General features: G+C 42.1%; 1 protein-coding gene across 2 annotated transcripts in view; it reads left to right on the forward strand.

Annotated features, from left to right (window-relative positions):
* Positions 1 to 21,798, forward strand: part of LOC139550949 (choline transporter-like protein 5-A) — a 115,639-nt gene that overhangs the window by 41,951 nt on the left and 51,890 nt on the right. For both annotated transcript variants that reach the window (XM_071362244.1, XM_071362245.1), the window contains exon 2: positions 20,969 to 21,017. In XM_071362244.1, the coding sequence (XP_071218345.1) occupies positions 20,969 to 21,017 (49 nt within the window). The remainder of the gene's footprint in view (positions 1 to 20,968; positions 21,018 to 21,798) is intronic.

A 21,798-nucleotide genomic window follows, 5' to 3' on the forward strand; every position in this document is an offset into this window, starting at 1 on the left:
CAATTGCAACCATTATCATTATCAACTATTATCATTATCACCTCATTACAACACCCTAAAAGATGTTTGCAACCAAAGTCTTTCAAGATATGTTCACCCTCTGGTTGGTATTGTCATCGCAACAATTTAGTTATTTTTGAACAGACTAAAGGCGATTTATCTATTTGGCAAGCATTCCGTACAATAGAAATAAAGTTTTTCCTAGTCACTTTAAAAAAACTATAGTGTTGAGAGAACAGGGAAAATAACCCTATACTGTCCATATTTGAAACGTATAACTACATTAAGTCAATCAGGGGATTGAGTTATTTGTGCCAGAAGGGCGTGGGCCGGAATCAAACCCACGGTGACACGGTAGGCCTATATGTGCGCGGTGAAGGCAGTTGCTCTAACCGCTAGACCACCCCAGGCCTCAGTTTTTGTTAATTTGTAACCTTAGGATACACTAGACACTTGTATGTAGTAGCCTAATTGAGATCAGTTTCTATCTTGTGTTATTAAGCAATATAAAACAATGTTTGTTGATGTGTATGGCTGCATTTCAGATACATTTATGTATATTTGAATGATGCAGTAATAGAAGCTAGGCCTAGCGTTTGAACGAGCAAGAGAGAACATAAGAGTAGCAAGCCCTGATTCCAATGAGTCGACTGCCTCCACATGGACAGAAAGAGAACTGCTCATTTTCCGCCACTCACGAAGCTTATTGGAATTTCCTGATGCATCAGGAACATTCTCCCAGACAAAAGAGTGATCAAGTTAAGATCCGACATCTGTACACTTACCAGCCAGTTTATTAGGTATACACCCCTGTTCGCGAAAATGGATTGCTCCTACAGACAGTGAGTCACGTGGCCGTGGTTTTGGATTCAGGATTTGGCATAAGCAGCATGAGTCCATCGACCAATCCTACCTGGTGTCAACGGTACAGGTTGGTGGCGGTGGTGTACTGGTGTGGGGAATGTTTTCCTGGTCCCTTGATACCAATTGAGCAACGAGTGAACGCCACAGCGTATCTGAACATTGTTGCTGACCAAACCTCTAAGATGGAATGGACTGTTCGCATCATGAATGTACCACCGTCCAATCTGCAGCAACTGTGCGATGCCATCGCGGCAGCATGGACCAACATCCCTATTGAATGTTTCAGACACCTTGTATAATCCATGCCCCAAAGAATTCAGGCTGTTATGGAGGCATTTGGGTTCCGACCCGGTACTATATGTGTGTACATAATAAACTGGCCGATGAGTATAGAGAGAGAGAGTGACAGTAGCTTACAAAAGCTTTGACTTAATCTTGAAAAATGTGGATTATTCAGTACCTACTCTCCATTTTAGGTCAGGGTTTATTTTGTTTCACAGTAGAATACTGTTGGAGATGCTGGAGTAGTGGAGTACAGTAGTTTGAAGGTAGTTAAACAGCAGTAAGTACATGTACATACTGTACTATAGTTAAGTTACTGCATGGCAGTAGGTATTTTAACCCTATCAGTCCTTATCAGTCCAGCAAAAATCGTCTTTTCATTTATCTGACTTTTATTTATGATATCTGAAGTGAAATAGAAAGGTGAACGCAGCGATTAGGTTGGTTCCACCATGTTAATCATAACCACCATTGATAATGTAATCAGTGCTCTGTGTGCTCTGTGTGTGTGTGTGTGTGTGTGTGTGTGCGTGCGTGCGTGCGTGCGTGCGTGCGTGCGTGCGTAGCTGTTTATGAAAGAGTGTTAAATAAGAAATGAGAGTAACTCTGTCTGGCCTATTTCTGTTTCCTTTGCTTAACACACTACATGGAGGGATGATGCACAAACTGAGCCAATTATAGAGAGAGATTTACAGTAGTTTACAAAAGCTTTGACTGAATCTTGAAAAATCTGGACTATTCAGTACCTACTCTCCATTTTATGTCAGGATTTATTTTGTTTCACAGTAGAATGCTGTTGAAGATGCTGGTTATCCAGTGGAGTAGTTTGAAAGTAGTTAAACAGCAGTATAGCAGTAGTTATTTTAACCCTATCAGTTCCAAGACCCCAGCAGAAAATCTGCTTTTCATTTATCTGACTTTCGTTTATCTGCATGTCCAGCCCTTATATTTACCCTCACAATCAAGTGTTTTAACATTTTCTTATCAGGACAACCAGGGCTACAAGTAGAACCCAAAACAATATGACATAAACAGTTGCATTCATGAGTTTTATTTATTCTTATTGACAAATGTCATTCAAAAAATAAGTTCAGCCAAAGCAAAAACCTGATAAAAATATATTTATATGAATGCTTAAGTACATAAATTGTTTGCACACTGGGAAATTAATATCCAACTAGTCAGTGACAACTGTTTGGAGTTTGTGACAGCAACTATGTGACCTTATTACAGTATTATAGACACCATGTCCTGGGATTTCCTATGAGCTTCAGAAGAGACCTTTACCTTCTAGCGACTTTTGTGTGGCTTGTGAGCGTCATAGAGTAAAACATGTGCGTGTTTGTGAGCATCTCAGCTTTTCATAGATAGCTTTTAATAGTTTATAGCTCAAACCATTCCGACTCTACAGACGTTTTAGGATAAAAGACCCGGCCCCAGGCCCCTTTCCAGGTCTGCCCTTGACTCACAAACACTGCTCTAGCTCAGCCCTGTTTTTCACACCAACTAATCCCTTTGAAAAACAGCCTATGTGGCATCGATATGAGTCAGAAACTGTTATTCTAGTGTCAAGTTTAAAACAAAGCGTAAACAGGATAATTTCGGTCATAAAGTCAGTTTCGTCTAAAACAGAGTTTGGAACCTCCGTGAGCCACAACGAGTAAATAAAGCTTGGGTTTGGATTACAATTATGTCAACAAATCATGCCTCCTTGTGCCAAGCTCCACGTGCAAATTGCCCCTTTGCCCAATTTGCTTCCCTTCATTGAATGAGGCCCCATTGTTTCATCGCCTCCCAACCAACTCGTTCAAAGGAACACGGTCGTTTGAGACTGAAAAGCCCTATTCGGATTGACCATGCAATGCATGGTTACAGCAGGATGCACAGCCAACAGCTATGGTTTGCATGCCCTGCCGAAGGACCCTATCAGAATAGGTGGTTGGAGTTTGTTGGTCCCCAGTGAGTATACCAGTAGCTAGACCATAGACTGCTGGTAATGTATCTAGTTATGTAGATTTTGATAATCATTATCACTATCATTGCTAGCATAGCTGACGTTAGCTAGCTAGCTACCAACCAGCTAGCTACCAAACTACTGTATTAAGCTGGCTAACTAACTAGCAAGCTAGCTAGCTGGCTAACGTTAGCCTACCACAATACAACTCGGATATGGGTTGGAAACACAATAACATTTCAAAAGAAGGCAAATGATTTGTAGGAAAACCTTTTGTCATGATTGTGATGTCACGCGATTGATTTTAGATGCAGTATACCTTTAGCCAGCTAACTAAGATTGAGGGGACCACCGTATTTTAGCTAGCCTACATTAGCATTGCTAGTTATTTTTGACGAACTTTGCTAGTAACAGTAATCACAACTTGGCCATCTCTCTAAAGTAAATTTGATGATATCATAATGTGACAGTTGTTTCCTACTAAGTATTGCCTACTTTAGCAATGTCATCGTATTTTCATGCCACTCTAAGTTAGCTAATGTAATTTAAAAGAAAAATCATATTAGCCTCCTAGGTGCAACCCATATCTAGGGCATAAATCAATATTGGATGCAGCTATGGTGGTACTAGCTAACTCATGTCTGATTACAACAGTGTACTAACTAGCATCAACAAACTCAAACCATTTCAGGGCCATAGCAAAACATGTCACAGTTGTCTGCGTAGTGTGACGGCGGTCACCAACCTGAATCTAATCCAATCAAGATTACGTTATTTTATAATTGAGGGATGATGACAATCACTGACCCTTGTTAGACAAAGTGCACAGTAGGGTGCCAGACTGATCCTCTGGTTATGAACGGATGCCGGGACCTACCAGAAGCAGCAAAGGTGGGCATCATAACATGTCCAGCAATGTGATTGCAATGGTTTAGCGACCTCCAAAGTAATTTAATTCACTGTTCACTTGCTATTTTCACAGCTTGTCAGGCAAGACCACAGAATAAAAGTGTGTCATGCGACACAAGTAGACTTGTAACACCACCTCCATTGTTGCAAGAGTCTCCCTCGACTCCTATGAAAAGGACATGAGGCCTCTGATAGTGACCCGTGTTATTCCCCTGATGACTGCCCAGACGGCATCATCAACAACGACAGCTAATGTGTGTTATGCGAAATTTGAAAAGTTGTATTAAACAATACCTGGTTTGAAAAATATTAGGATAATTCTCCAGCCAAGCAGATTTAACTATTCGAGTAATTTTGTTTGTGAATTGCATTAGCAAAAAGCGTTGTCCTTTCTTTAGAACAAAATGCAACTTACCTCTTGGCTGTCTTATAGTGCATTCGGAAAGTATTCATACCTCTTGACTTTTTCCACATTTTGTTAGGATACAGCCTTATTCTAAAATTAATGAAATCGTTTTCCCCCCTCATCAATCTACACACAATACCCCATACTAACAAAGCAAAAACAGGTTTCTAGAAATGTTTGCAAATGTATTAAAAATAAAAACTGAAATATTACATTTACGTAAGTATTCAGACACTTTACTCAGTACTTTGTTGAAGCACCTTTGGCAGAGATTACAGCCTCGAGTCTTCTTGGGTATAACACTACAAGCTTGGCTCACCTGTATTTGGGGAGTTTATCCCATTCTTCTCTGCAGATCATCTCAAGCTCTGTCAGGTTGGATGGGAGCGTCGCTGTACAGCTAATTTCAGGTCTCTCCAGAGATGTTAGATTGGGTTCAAGTCCGGACTCTGGCTGGGCCACTCAAGGACATTCAGAGACTTGCCCCGAGGCCACTCCTGCATTGTCTTGGCTGTGTGCTTAGGGTCGTTGGCCTGTTGGAAGGTAAACCTTCGCCCCAGTCTGAGGTCCTGAGTACTCTGGAGCAGGTTCTCATTAAGGATCTCTCTGTACTTTGCTCTGTTCATCTTTCCCCCGATCCTGACTAGTCTCCCAGTCCCTGCCGCTGAAAAACATCCCCACAGTATGATGCTGCCACCACCATGCTTCACCGCAGGGATGGTGCCATGTTTCCTCCAGAAGTGAAGCTTGGCATTCATGCCAAAGAGTTCAATCTTGGTTTCATCAGACCAGAGAATCTTGTTTCTCATGGTCTGAGGGTCCTTAAGGTGCCTTTTGGCAAACACCAAGCAGGCTGTCATGTGCCTTTTACTGAGGAGTGGCTTCTGTCTGGCCACTCTAGCATAAAGGCCTGATTGGTAGAGTGCTGCAGAGATGGTTTTCCTTCTGGAAGGTTCTCCCATCTCCACAGATGAACTCTGGAGCTCTGTCAGAGTGCCCATCGGGTTCCCCGTCCAAGGGCCTTTTCTACCTACTGCTCAGTTTGGTGGGTCGGCCAGCTCTAGGAAGAGTATTTGTGATTCCAAACTTCTTCCATTCAAGAACGATGGAGGCCACTGTGTTCTAGGGGACCTTAAATGCTGCAGAAATGTTTTGGTACCCTTCCCCACATTTGTGCCTCGACACAATCCTGGCTCGGAGCTCTACGGACAATTCCTTCGACCTCATACCTTGGTCTTTGCTCTAAAATGCACTGTCATCTGTGGGACCTTATATAGACGTGTGCTTTTTCAAATCATGTCCAATCAATTGAATTTACCACAGGTGGACTCCAATCAAGTTGTAGAAACATCTCAAGGATGATCAATGGAAACAGGATACACCTGAGCTCAATTTTGAGTCTCTTAGCAAAGGGTCTGAAAACCTATGTAAATAAGGTATTTCTGTTTTTTATTTGTAATATATTTGCAAACATTTCAAAAAATCTGTTCATTTCTAAAAATCTGTTTTCACTTTGTCATTAAGGGGTATTATGTGTAGATTGATGAGGATCTTTTTTATTTCATCTATTTCAGAATAAGGCTGAAACAAACTGTGGAAAAAGTCAAGGGGTCTGAGTACTTTACAAATGCACTGTATATTTGGTATTTTGGTATTTCATTAGGATCCACTTTAGCTGTTGCAAAAGCAGCAGCTACTCTTCCTGGGGTCCACACAAAACATGAAACATAATACAGAATTACATAATACAGAACATCAATAGACAAGAACAGCTCAAGGACAGAACTACCAACTTAAAAAAAAAATAATAATAATCATATCAATGCATACACACAAACTATCCAGGTCAAATAGGGGAGAGCCCTTGTGCTGCAAGGTGTTGCTTTATCTGTTTTTTTAAACCAGGTTTGCTGTTTATTTAAGCAATATGAGATGGATAGAAGTTCCATGCAAAAGGGGCTCTATATAATACTGTACACTTTCTTGAATTTGTTCTGGATTTGGGGACTGTGAAAAGACCCCTGGTGGCATGTCTGGTGAGATAAGTGTGTGTGTCAGAGCTGTGTGTAAGTTGACTATGCAAACAATTTGGGATTTTAACACATTGTTTCTTATAAAAAGAAGATGTGATGCAGTCAGTCTCTCCTCAACTCTTAGCCAAGAGAGACTGGCATGCATAGTATTTATATTAGCCCTCTGATTACAATTAAGAGCAAAATGTGCCGCTCTGTTCTGGGCCAGCTGCAGCTTAACTAGGTCTTTCCTTGCAGCACTGGACCACACAACTGGACTATAATCAAGATTAGACAAAACTAGAGCCTGCAGAACTTGCTTTTTGGAGTGTGGTGTCAAAAAAGCAGAGCATCTCTTTATTACGGCTAGACCTCTCCCGATCTTTACAACCACTGAATCTATATCTTTTGACCATGACAGTTTACAATCTAAGGTATTGCCAAGTAATTTAGCCTCCTCAACTTGTTCAACAGCCACACCATTCATTACCAGATTCAGCTGAGGTCTAGAACTTAAGAAATGATTTGTACCAAATACAATGCTCTTAGTTTTAGAGATGTTCAGAACCAGTTTATTACTGGCCACCCATTCCAAAACAGACCGCGACTCTTTGTTAAGGGTTTCAGTGACTTCATTAGCTGTGGTTGCTGATGCATATATGGTTGAATCATCAGCATACATGGACACACATGCTTTGTTTAATGTCAGTGGCAGGTCATTGGTAAAAATAGAAGAGGGCCTAGAGAGCTGCCCTGTGGTACACCACACTTTACATGTTTGACATTATAGAAGCTTCCATTAAAGAAAACCCTCTGAGTTATATTAGATAGATAGCTTTGAATACACAATATGGCAGAAGTTGAAAAGCCATAGCACATAAGTTCTCTCAACAACAGGTTATGGTCAATAATAACAAAGGCTGCACTGAAATCTAACAGTACAGCTCCCACAATCTTCTTTTTATCAATTTCTTTCAACCAATCATCAGTCATTTGTGTCAGTGCAGTTCATGTTGAGTTCCCTTCTCTGTAAACATGCTGAAAGTTTGTTGTTAATTTGTTTAGAGAGAAATAGCATTGTATTTCGTCAAATACATTTTTTTCCAACAGTTTGCTAAGAGCTGGCAGCAAGCGTATAGGTCTGCTGTTAGAACCAGTAAAGGCCGCTTTACCACTCTTGGGTAGCGGAATTACTTTGGCTTCCCTCCAGACCTGAGAACAAAGGCTTTCCTCTAGGCTCAGATTAAAAATATGACAGATAGGAGTGGCTATAGAGTCAGCTACCATCCTCAGTAGCTTTCCATCTAAGTTGTCAATGCCTGGAGGTTTGTCATTATTGATTGATAACAATAATTTTTTCCACCTCTCCCACACTAACTTTACAAAATTCAAACTTGCACTGCATTTCTTTCATTCTTTGTTGTTTTATACATGAATACAATTGCTCACTGTTGGTTGTTGGCATTTCCTCCCTATGTTTGCCCACTTTGCCAATGAAAGAATCATTAAAATAATTGGCAACATCAAATGGTTTTGTGATGAATCAGCCACCTGATTCAATGAAAGATGGAGTTGAATTTAAATCATTGATCTTGGCTTCATAATAAAGTTTCTTCTTTTTGTTGAGTTTAGTCACATAATTTCTCTTTTGCCCCATCTCTTTCAACCATACAGTTTTTCAATTCATTTATTGAACGACTCTAATCTAGATGTTTTCTATTTCTCTGAGATATGGCTGAAGAAATCTTCTCCTATTTTTGCCTTTAATGTCCCTAGATATTCCATATTCAGGAGGGACAAGGGAGAGGGCAGAGGGGGTGGATTGTTTATGTACATGAAAGATAACTTTAAATGCAATCGTATTATATGGAAACATGCCAATGGCATTGAATGTATGGGGCTGAATGTCTTCCTCTCCCCTCATATGTCTATTACTATTATTGTATTATATCGACCACCAACATCTGATATCTTGTTTTATGACAATCTAAGTGCCATGTTTAAAGAATGTGATCATAAAAAGGCGTCTTCATGGGCGATTTCAATATAAACTGGGAAAACAAAACTTGCAGGAAAAAACTCAAAGAGATCACAGATTATTTCAACCTGACTCAAATAATACAAGGTCCTACCAGAGTAACACAGTCATCCCAGACTCAAATTGATCTGGTATTTACTAACAGACCTGATCGAATAATTAAGTCCAGTAATTTACTAACTGGCATATCTGACCACAATGTTACATTGGTGGTTAGAAAGCTCACTAAAAAGAGATTTAAGAACTATATTAATGTGCAACAGTACGATAAAAAAATCCAGAAAAGTGAGCAGAGTAACTACAACGCAGCTATAAGTCAAATTGACCGGTCTGATATGTTAAGCAATGAAGACCCAGAGTCTGGATACAGAACATTTCTGTCAGCTATTGACAAAGTGGATACCTCTTTTACGAGGACATTTTAACGTAAGCCAAGACGGAAAACCTCTCTACCATGGCTCAGTGAGGACCTCTGGAGGCAGATGAGAGAACAGGATTTTTAATTGAAAAAGTCTGGTAAGAATGATGACAGACGTATATTTGCATCACTGAGAAATAAGGTGGTTAGGAATATAAAAAAAGCAAAAGCAGAGTTCTTTCTTAGAGTGATAAATGAAGTAAAAGGAAATGGCAAAGTGATTTGGGAAAATCTCAATAAACTAACAGGGAGAGGAGCTGAAAAGTCCAAAAAACATCCTGAATTAAAGGTTAATGGAATTCTTATTCTAGACTCCAATTTCATATCCACCACCTTTAACAACCCAGACCACAGTTCTCACTCCCATAGATAATAATAAACCAATATTCCGAATTCCTGAAATATCAGCGTCAACAGTGGACAGTATTATTAGCTTCTTCAGTAGCTCTAGAACAAAATATGTATTTGGTCTAGATACTGTATTACTGAAGAGACACAAATATTCTCTGATTGCACCTATTGTACATCTAGTTAATCTGTCCAATGCTTGGAATGCTGCTGCAGTGATACCTGTTTTAAAATCTGGTGACCCAACACTGGTGGAAAATTACCGACCTATGAGCATACTTCCAGTGCTATCAAAAGTAGCTGAAAGATGGGTAGCTGATCATCTGACTGATCACCTCATTCAGGGTAGCGCCATACATCAAATGCAATTTGGATTCAGAACTAACCATTCTACCGAAACAGCCAATTGCTATTTTCTGGAGTGCAATAAATCTAAACTGGACATTGGCGGTGAAGTCAGCGCTGTCTTTTGGATCTTAAAAAGTATTTTGAAACTGTGAATCATGAGTTACTCCTATCCAAACTATCCTCCCTTAATGTGTCCACTGAAGTCATTAGTTGGATGTATTCCTATCTGACAAACAGAAGTCAAAGGGTTCGTTTGGGGGACACTCAGCCGGACTCTCTTTACTATAACATTGGGGTCCCACAAGGGTCAATATTAGGCCCCCTTCTGTTTACCATCTATATAAATGATCTCCCATTCTTGCCCACAAGTTAACATGCAGATGTATGCAGACGATACAGTTCTGTATGTATACTCAAGAAATAGACAATTGGTTGTTAACTGGAGCTATGGTACATGTTTCTAAATGGATGACTAATTCTTGCCTGCATTTAAATATCAACAAGACTGTTTGTATGTACTTCTCTAAGAAATCCATTGATTCTTCCCAACGAGCTGTTCTTGTTAATGGGGAGAATCTGAAAGTAGTGTCTAACTTCAGATATCTTGGTGTCATTTTGGACTCCAACTTGACATTTAAGAAACAAGAAGGTGGTTAACACAGTCAAGTTTGGATTATCCAACTTTAGGTTTATAAGACCTTTCCTTCCTCTGGAGGCCACCAGTTATATATGCATGCTGTGATCTTCTCACATCTGAGATATTGCCTCACATGCTGGTCACAATCAGGAGCTACTATTCTGAAACCAATTGAATCACTCTACAAACAAGCACTTAAGATTTTTGATAACAAACCAAACAGGTACCACCATTGTCATATCATTTACAAACATAATTTATTTAGTCTGGATAGCTTTAAGCAGTATGTAGATGCAAGCCTTGTCTTTAAGATCCTGCATAGTCTTGCCCCTCCACCCCTATGCCGGCATATCATGCTCAAGGAAAGCACCTCCAGGATAACAATGGCAGTAACTAGAGGGGATTGTTGTCCCTTTTCAACACAGTAAAATCAGCCGATCAGTCTTCTCTGTTAGAGCTACAATATACTGGAATGCAATGCCCATGGACTTGAGAGCTGCACTGATTATTATACTTTTACATTTGAATTGAAAACATGGCTAAAATCTATCCAAACCTGTACACATGAGTTATCTGAGGTTCCTCATATGTAAGACGACAGTTGATGATAGTGTTGCTGTTGTCGTTAGAATGATATATTATTGGATGTGATGTATTTGTATTGTTTTAGTGAGTATGTGTATTGTGGTTGTGTAATTGTCCTTAGCTGCCCTGGGACTATGGGTGCAAGTTAGCTTTTAGCTAACCCTGACACATTTACATGGATGTTGCATTATTGTAATATTGATGTTAATTAATGTGCATTGTCCCGTATAAAAATATAGCTTTTTTATCATCATCAATCCATGGAGCCTTAACAGTTCTAACAGTCAGTTTCTTTAACAGGTGCATGTTTATCAATAATTGGAAGAAGCAATTTCAAAAATTCATCAAATGCAGCATCTGGATGATCCTCATTAATCACATCAGACCAACACATATTTTTTAAATCATCCACATAAGAGTCGCAGCGAAATCTTTTGTATGATCTCTTATACACTATTTTAGGCCCAGCTGTTAGAACGTTGGCTTTCATGGATGTAGCCACTATATTGTGATCATTGCATCCAATGGGTACGGATACAGCTTTAGAACAAAGTTCTACAGTATTAGTAAAAATGTGATCGATACATGTGGATGATCTTGTTCCTGTAGTGTTTGTAAACACCCTGGTAGGTTGATTAATAACCTGAACCAGATTACAGGCACTGGTTACAGTAACAAGATTCCTCTTGAGCGGACAGCTTGATGAAAACCAGTCAATATTCAGGTTCCCAAGAAAGTCTGTTTACATCACATACACTATCAAGCATTTCACACATTTATTTAGATACTGACTGTTAGCACTTGGTGGCCTATAGCAACACCCCAAAAGAAAAGGCTTTAGATGACCCAGGTGAACCTGCAACCACAACACTTCAATAAGACTTGACATAAGATCTTCTCGAAGCATTACAGGGATATGGCTCTGAATATATACAGCAACACCTCCCCCATAAGCACTGTCTCTTCTATAGATGTTATATCCTTGTATTGCTACTGATGTATCATCAAATTAATTATCTAAGTGAGTCTCAGAAATGGCTAATATGTGAATGTTATCTGATGTTAGCAAGTAATATATTTCATTAACCTTATTTCTAAGGCTGCATATACAGTTGAAGTCGGAAGTTTACATACACTTAGGTTGGAGTCATTAAAACTCGTTTTTCAACCACTCCACAAATGATCTTGTTAACAAACTATAGTTTTGGCAAGTTGGTTAGGACATCTACTTTGTACAGGGCACAAGTAATTGTTTACAGACAGATTATTTCACTTATAACTCACTGTATCACAATTCCAGTGGGTCAGACGTTTACATACACTAAGTTGACTGTGCCTTTAAACAGCTTGGAAAATTCCATAAAATGATGTCATGGCTTTAGAAGCTTCTGATAGGCTAATTGACATGATTTGAGTCAATTGGAGGTGTACCTGTGGCAGTAGCGTGCCGTGGGCCTGGGGCCTGGGCCTTCAGTGAGGTCCTACACAGTCCCACCCGAATTAATCCACCTCTTATTACCATCATTATGATGCCATGGCTCTAGACACTATACATTTAGACAGAAACGCAGTATAACCAGGCGTTGCGTCACCTTGAAATTGACATTTTTATTCAGAGAATTGCAGGGGAAGAGTACAATACAGTACAGTTCAACTAATAGGCAAGAACATAGTCGAGTGCAACAGAGTTATATTAATATTCTTCTTCTATCCATTTCTGGTCCACAAACTTTGAGCTTTAAGTCCCCAAAAAAATAAATACAGTGTGTTCACTAAACAGCGCATTGTCGCATTCAAAGCAGTTTCACCGTGATGATAAAGACACATAACTATTCACTGAAAATAAAAGAAAGAAAACAAATAATTTGCAACATAGGCTATTTGCCATTTTATTTTGTTAATATATAGGGTATTTAATATTAACGAAATAAAATGCGAAACATACATACACATTTAATAAAAAATAAAATGCATTGTATGCCTACTCACCAAAGACTGATTATTTGAACACAAAATCCTTCCTCCTTTCTTTCCTCAAGAAGACTTCAATGACTCTGTTGTACAGTCTATCTGTGCGTTTTAGTTCCACCAATAAGTCCTTTTCTATCGACATGGAGGCTAATGCTGAAAGCCGAGTCTGTCCAGTAGCATTTTTGGAATACGTTTTGATTCGCTTTAAGGCCGAGAATGACCGCTCGACAGAAGCCGTGGACACAGGGATAGTCACTGTCACACATGCCAATGTGTAAAGTTGCCCCATGTCCTCATTCAGATTTTTCTGCTTAAGGAAATCAAGGAGATCAGAGGGACTTTTCCCTTCAAAATCAGTCATAGCATACATTACAGTCAGTTCTGTTTTTAGCTTGGATAGGTCGAACAGTGTTCCGTGACTCTCTGTTAAGCTGGAGAAGGCTGTTTGCGGGATTTTTTTCCGGTAGGTCTGAAAGTGCCGGGGGTCCAGGAGGGAGAGAAACATTAATTTTTCGTGGTCTTGAAACCTGTTTCGTATCTGGCAAAGAAAGTTGTCCAGATTATTGCTGTGGAGTTGTTGATAGTATGTGCGAGGGTCTCCTTGTGCTGGGCCTCTGCGTGCGCTGGGTGAACTTGAGATGCGCGCTGTGTCATCGTAGATTTGACTGAACCTGCACCTCTCTCGCTCAATTGTGTCACAAAACTCATTCACCCTTGTCAGGCAGAATTGTACATCCAAAGTTTGTTTCTGTAGAATTCCAAAAAGCACATCCGAATAATTAAAAATCCCATTGAATGTTTCAAGCAAAAAACAAAACTCAAAATCATCCAAACATGCATTAAATCCATCAGCCATAAGCACAGTATCCCCGTCATGGTCATCATGATGTTCCAGTAAGTGGTTAAACAGCTCCTTTAGGGCAACTCTCTTTTCAAAGACTGCATTGACCAATCTAGATGTATATTGCCACCTCGTTGGTGCAACCTTAGGAAGACGACGCTTGCGGATGTCATCCAGCAGTTGCGTGCGCTTAGGGGATCGTGAGAAAAATGCTGCAAGGCCATTGAGGTTGGCAAAGAAGACCTTGCATTCTTTAAGCTTTGAGGCTCCTTGAGTCAGTACTAAATTTAGTCGATGTGCATAGCAGTGAATGAATAAGGCCATCGGTGCCCTCTCCTTAACTTTAGCCTGCACCCCATTGAGTCCAGATGCCATGACTGCTGCGCCATCAAAACACTGTGCCACAACTTTATCCAGACTACATTCATTTTCCTCCAAGAAATGGAAAATAAGAGCGGCAATGTCATCAGCTCGCTTGCCGCTTGTCACATCTTCAAATCGGATAAATCGCTCCTTGACTCCTGTGTCCGTCACATAACGCAGGACGAGTGAGAGCTGTGCTGCATTTCCCACATCTGTTGTCTCGTCCACCATAACAGCAACAAAGGGAGCTTTTTTAATCTCCATTTTGATCTCTTCTCCCATCACTTCAGCAATAGCATAAATTAGGTCATTTTGTATTTTGCCTGACGTCCCAATGAACACTTTGTTAGTGGACAGGTGGTATTGTAAATCTGTGTTGCTTTCAGAAAGAAAAGAAAGAAGCTCCACGTAGTTCCCTTTGTTTGTGGAGTCAGCACTTTCATCGTGTCCCCTAAAAGAAAGTTCCTGTTTACCCAAAAACATGACACAATCAATGAGTCTTTTCAATATTTCCCTATTTTTCTTCACCTTTTCATTGTGCAGCTCCGTTGCCCTGCGCGATTGTTCGTTGAGCTGTAGATCCACTCGGCTGTCCCCAAAAGTTTTCAAAAGCACCATTGCTTGTAAGTGCCCAGCCGTACTTTGGTGTCTCGTTGCTGCCTTGGTTAGACAACTCAAGTTTGCAAAGCCAGTGTGGCTCCAAACACCAAATCGATCACTTGCAAATAATAGGCATTCCCAGCAGTACAGTTTGCAGTGCTTCTCGGAGCCTGTGAGCCATTGATAGCGCTCGTAGTTGGAACTTTGAAAGTGGCGAACAAACCCCTTTCCCGCCTGTGACAGGCTTTGTAGCGTCGGCGTCTGGCGACCTCTCCTTACAATGTCTAACTTTTCTTGAAAAGTTCGTCTTGAGAATGGCGTTATAATTATATCCTCGACCAAATCGATATCTTCTCCTCCTTCCGCCATTGTGGGTTGAAAAAACAGCTTAGTCGTACGCAAATTAATTTGTTTATCAAATTCAGTTTCCTAGTTCTGAGGATCTGCATAGACCTGCCCATAGGACCTGCTTCTCAATATTGGTAATCCAATCAGAAGACGTGCACGCACTACGCCTGCTAGCTGGCTCCTGTGTAACACTGGAGCCAGCCAGCAGGCGTACAATAGCCAACTCTAAAGCTGATTGGTTGACACTAAATTTTAATTTCCATTCACTTTAAGCTACAAGCTATCCTCCAGGCCGGCTCGGTCCTCCCCTCCTGCTCCGTGGCTCGACGACTCATTGCGAGCTCACAGAACAGGGCTCCGGGCAGCCGAGCGGAAATGGAGGAAAACTCGCCTCCCTGCGGACCTGGCATCCTTTCACTCCCTCCTCTCTACATTCTCCTCTTCTGTCTCTGCTGCTAAAGCCAATTTCTACCACTCTAAATTCCAAGCATCTGCCTCTAACCCTAGGAAGCTCTTTGCCACCTTCTCCTCCCTCCTGAATCCTCCTCCCCCTCCTCCCCCCTCCTCCCTCTCTGCTGATGACTTCGTCAACCATTTTGAAAAGAAGGTCGACGACATCCGATCCTCGTTTGCTAAGTCAAACGACACCGCTGGTTCTGCTCACACTGCCCTACCCTGTGCTTTGACCTCTTTCTCCCCTCTCTCTCCAGATGAAATCTCGCGTCTTGTGACGGCCGGCCGCCCAACAACCTGCCCGCTTGACCCTATCCCCTCCTCTCTTCTCCAGACCATTTCCGGAGACCTTCTCCCTTACCTCACCTCGCTCATCAACTCATCCTTGACCGCTGGCTACGTCCCTTCCGTCTTCAAGAGAGCGAGAGTTGCACCCCTTCTGAAAAAACCTACACTCGATCCCTCCGATGTCAACAACTACAGACCAGTATCCCTTCTTTCTTTTCTCTCCAAAACTCTTGAACGTGCCGTCCTTGGCCAGCTCTCCTGCTATCTCTCTCAGAATGACCTTCTTGATCCAAATCAGTCAGGTTTCAAGACTAGTCATTCAACTGAGACTGCTCTTCTCTGTGTCACGGAGGCGCTCCGCACTGCTAAAGCTAACTCTCTCTCCTCTGCTCTCATCCTTCTAGACCTATCGGCTGCCTTTGATACTGTGAACCATCAGATCCTCCTCTCCACCCTCTCCGAGCTGGGCATCTCCGGCGCGGCCCACGCTTGGATTGCGTCCTACCTGACAGGTCGCTCCTACCAGGTGGCGTGGCGAGAATCTGTCTCCGCACCACGTGCTCTCACCACTGGTGTCCCCCAGGGCTCTGTTCTAGGCCCTCTCCTATTCTCGCTATACACCAAGTCACTTGGCTCTGTCATATCCTCACATGGTCTCTCCTATCATTGCTATGCAGACGACACACAATTAATCTTCTCCTTTCCCCCCTCTGATAACCAGGTGGTGAATCGCATCTCTGCATGTCTGGCAGACATATCAGTGTGGATGACGGATCACCACCTCAAGCTGAACCTCGGCAAGACGGAGCTGCTCTTCCTCCCGGCGAAGGACTGCCCGTTCCATGATCTCGCCATCACGGTTGACAACTCCATTGTGTCCTCCTCCCAGAGTGCTAAGAACCTTGGCGTGATCCTGGACAACACCCTGTCGTTCTCAACTAACATCAAGGCGGTGACCCGTTCCTGTAGGTTCATGCTCTACAACATTCGCAGAGTACGACCCTGCCTCACGCAGGAAGCGGCGCAGGTCCTAATCCAGGCACTTGTCATCTCCCGTCTGGATTACTGCAACTCGCTGTTGGCTGGGCTCCCTGCCTGTGCCATTAAACCCCTACAACTCATCTAGAACGCCGCAGCCCGTCTGGTGTTCAACTTTCCCAAGTTCTCTCACGTCACCCCGCTCCTCCGCTCTCTCCACTGGCTTCCAGTTGAAGCTCGCATCCGCTACAAGACCATGGTGCTTGCCTACGGAGCTGTGAGGGGAACGGCACCTCCGTAACTTCAGGCTCTGATCAGGCCCTACACCCAAACAAGGGCACTGCGTTCATCCACCTCTGGCCTGCTCGCCTCCCTACCTCTGAGGAAGTACAGTTCCCGCTCAGCCCAGTCAAAACTGTTCGCTGCTCTGGCACCCCAATGGTGGAACAAACTCCCTCACGACGCCAGGTCAGCGGAGTCCATCACCACCTTCCGGAGACACCTGAAACCCCACCTCTTTAAGGAATACCTAGGATAGGATAAAGTAATCCTTCTAACCCCCCCCCCCCTTAAAAGAGTTAGATGCACTATTGTAAAGTGGTTGTTCCACTGGATATCATAAGGTGAATGCACCAATTTGTAAGTCGCTCTGGATAAGAGCGTCTGCTAAATGACTTAAATGTAATGTAAATGTAATGTAAATGTAATGTAAATGTAAGCGCCCGCACTGTTGATTCTGAAGGCCTGAGGGCAGATTTTAGACCCCTGGCAACACATGATGGCTGAATATGATTGGATAAAAGATCTAACATAAAGACCAGCCCTCCAAATCTCAACCTGGGGCTGGAAGCAGTGCAACCAAGAGGAAAGCTATGAAATGAAGAGTATAATTCTTACTCTGGGGAATAATTGAATACATATTTGTGGGAAAATATATTTAAAAAAATATATATATTCTGATGATGTTTAGGCCAGCAGAGAAGGCCTTGCTGGCCCTGACGGCCCACCACTGACCTGTGGATGTATTTCAAGTCCTACCTTCAAACTCAGTGCCTCTTTGCTTGACATCATGGGAGAATCAAAATAAATCAGCCAAGACCTCAGAAAAAACATTGTAGACCTCCACAAGTCTGGTTCATCCTTGTGAGTAATTTCCAAATGCCTGAAGATACCGCGTTCATCTGTACAAACAATAGTACGCAAGTATAAACACCATGGGACCACGCAGCCGTCATACCGCTCAGGAAGGAGATACGTTCTGCCTCCTAGAGATTAACATACTTTGGTGCGAAAAGTGCAAATCAATCCCAGAACAACAGCAAAGGACCTTGGGAAGATGCTTGGGGAAACAGTTACAAAAGTATCTATATCCACAGTAAAACGAGTCCTATATCGACATAACCTGAAAGGCCGCTCAGCAAGGAAGAAGCCACTGCTCCAAAACCGCCATAAAAAAGCCGGATTACGGTTTGCAACTGCACATGGGGACAAAGATCGTACTTTTTGGAGAAATATCCTCTGGTCTGATGAAACAAAAATAGAACTGTTTGGCCATAATGACCATCGTTACGTATGGAGGAAGAAGGGGGAGGCTTGCAAGCCGAAGAACACCGTCCCAGCCGTGAAGCATGGGGGTGGCAGCATCATGTTGTGGGGGTGCTTTGCTGCAGGAGGGACTGGTGCACTTCACAAAATAGATGGCATCACGAGGCAGGGAAATTATGTGGATATATTGAAGCAACATCTCAAGACATCAGTCAGGAAGTTAAAGCTTGGTTGCAAATGGGTCTTCCAAATGGACAATGACCCCAAGCATACTTCCAAAGTTGTGGCAAAATGGCTTAAGGACAACAAAGTCAAGGTATTGGAGTGGCCATCACAAAGCCCTGACCTCAATCCTATAGAACATTTGTGGGCAGAACTGAAAAAGCGTGTGCGAGCAAGTAGGCCTACAAACCTGACTCCAGCTCTGTCAGGAGGAATGGGCCAAAATTCACCCAACTTATTGTGGGAAGCTTGTGGAAGGCTACCCGAAACGTTTGACCCAACTTAAACTATTTAAAGGCAACGCTACCAAATACAAATTGAGTGTATGTAAACTTCTGACCCACTGGGAATGTGATGAAAGAAATAAAAGCTGAAACAAATCATTCTCTCTACTATTATTCTGACATTTCACATTCTTAAAATAAAGTGGTGATCCTAACTGACCTAAGACAGGGAATTTTTACTAGATTAAATGTCAGGGATGGTGAAAAACTGAGTTTAAACGTATTTGTCTTAGGTGTATGTAAACTTCCAGCTTCAACTGTATTCATATGGGCTATTTTCAGCCCTTTCCTGTTTAGCTTATCAGAGATAAACATAATACTGAAAAGAGCAGACAAAGCAAGAGACAAAAATATACATTCAGCAGTCCATTAACCAATGTGTGTGTGTGTGTGTGTGTTGCGGGGTTGAGGCTACGAACCCATAGGCTTGGCTCTCTCATATCACCCTGTCACAGGCCCCCCTAGTCAACAGCACCTTGTAACATTGCCTGCTGCAGTTGTTGGAGACATGTCCAGTTTGCAGCCGAACATGCAGCATAGAGAAGACCAACAAGGGGACCCTCATCAGCATCATACAGACATGTCCTCACTGTGAGAATTCCTACAAATATAACGGTCAGCCACATGTTGGAGCTAATCTACGCTGCTATGATCATCAAGGAGGCTCTGGCAAAGACCTCACCACCAGCCTCACCTCTTGCCTGCTCACCAACGGTCGTCGATGGGGAGAACAGATTTAGGTAGGTTTTATCTGACCGTTCAAATTTCGACATAGTACCTGTTTGTGTGTCAGATATCACCTATCCTAACTGCCATTGGTAATAGAACAGTGAATGTGTGTGTTCATAGAAACATGTATGGAGCCAGTACATGGAGACTTGCAAGATGATGTGATGGAGTCCAGACTGACAGACGGGCTTGATACTGATGCCTCTGAATGGAGAGGGACCTTACCTGTATTGTCTTTTTTTATTATTGAATTGAATGGTATTAGTCAATATGGGGAGGGAGACCACACAGGAAGGAATGACCACTCTGACATGTTTGCCAAGGTAGCCCCATTACCACCAGACAAAATGGACACAGTGTCTGTTTCGGCTGGGAATGACAATGAAAGGTGAAACATTCACATTGTTATATTAGCAGGACACTGCTTCTATGGTATTATGGAAAGGGTTGTTTATTCTACATGGACCTGTTACTACATTTGAAATGTATGAAAACACTTAGCTTAGAATATCTACATAAATTCATCAATTGCCTTCTTATCATATTACTCTGTAGGCTACTGACGATTCAAAGCTTCCTCGGGCATCTCACCATACATCTGCCTGTAGTTATTGAACTCAACCTGCAGGAGGTTTGTTTGTTGTGATTGAGTGGGAGGAAACAGCTGTGGGCAAGGTTCTGACAGATGGGTGTGTCTGGGTGGTGGCAAGGACACGCCCAAGTAACCCATATCAAACCACACCCCCAAGCCAACTCATGTTTGGCTTCTTTTCATGGCCGCCAGCATTTCTTGAGGAGCAAGCCAAAAAACGAGGCCAAATCAGCAGGTGCAGTTCCCCTTTAAAGTTCTACTGTGGCCTGCCAATCAACTGAATCTTTTGTTTTTGGTTTGAGATTAAATAATTGTTGAGTGAGCACACTCATTTTTTCACACTCATATTTCAAGTGCCGGATTTACATTCAGCAAAGTCACTCAAGCTGCATTAGTCGGACAAGAAGAGAGAAATTGGATGGGGGATGACTGGCATTCATACACCTGAGTGAGAATGTGAAAACACAAACTCAGGAAAGTCACCTTCAACAAACTACAATGAAGTAATTTTCCACCCAGAATCACAAACTCTTTCTCTGCCTCAGTCTCTTAACCTCTGTCACCCCCCCTCCCCCCACACACACACACACACCACCACCCTTCTACACTACTCCTCTCTCACACTGCTATCACAGGCAGACAAGTGGAACTATACTGGAGACAGATACAGAATTTATGAGCAGAATACCTTCAAACTCAGCTCAGTCTTCTCTCCACAAAGCTTTCCAGGCCACTGACTTGAACCTTTTCTACCTTTTGTTTATCTTCTTTTGTGGCTTCTTCAACTTTTTTTCGCACAAAGACCAGGACCACTACAGACAGACCATGGACAGAATCATGTCTGTTGGGTCTTGCTGTTTGGTTATTAAGTGTAAGCTGACAGCTGTTTAATTATGTTTCGTATCGTTACTCTTCGTATCACTTTGACTAATGTGCAAACCTCTGTTTTTCAGGAGAACCACGCAAGTTTGACCCAACATTCAGAGGACCAATCAGCAACAGGTATTTTCCCGCTTTTGCCTTCTTTGCTTTTGCCTTCACAGCCCAACAGTGGGTCTTGTTTCATTTGTGAGAAGCACTGAGTGCTTGTTGCTATGTGTGATCCCATTTCCAGACGGGGAGTGTTTTCACTATACTGCTGCTAATGGCTAGCAGTGGTGATGAAATGAGAGTGCTGCCAAAGGCCTGTCCCACTGGTGATGTACTGCTCACATTATAGGGCTTTGGTGATGTACTACACAACTTTTAGTACTACACATCAATGTTAAAGACTCAGTCACCATGGAAATGCCCATATCGACAGTAGTGTTTGATTTGATATAAAATATCATATTTTAATGAATGAAGGGCTATGTCCCTTACCCTTTAAAAGTAGTGCACTAATTGAATGTCATTTGAGACGGAGCCCATGGTCTGCTCTGATCTCTGCTTTGGCTGGACTGAAAATGGGAATTACCTTTATAGGCTATAGCCATTAACTTTCAAGCTAATATTGAATGTGAGTTAAGCCTATTCTCATACAGACCCTGTGAAATGTCAGTGTAGACCCAGTGTTTAACTTACATTTCAGATATTATAAGAGATTATCCGTTGGTGAAATAACTAAATATTAATCCATAGAATTTAATAGATGGATTTGGTGCTTTGGAAAAGCACAAATCTCCTCAGACAGAAAGACTATTAACCATAGAGATAAAACGTTCTATTCTAATACCAATCATATTATACATGTCTTTGCCACTACATTACAAACCCAAACATTTGAGATTCCTTAGCCAACCTT

This window comes from Salvelinus alpinus, chromosome 23, assembly GCF_045679555.1.
Source record: "Salvelinus alpinus chromosome 23, SLU_Salpinus.1, whole genome shotgun sequence".
NCBI lineage: Eukaryota > Metazoa > Chordata > Actinopteri > Salmoniformes > Salmonidae > Salvelinus > Salvelinus alpinus.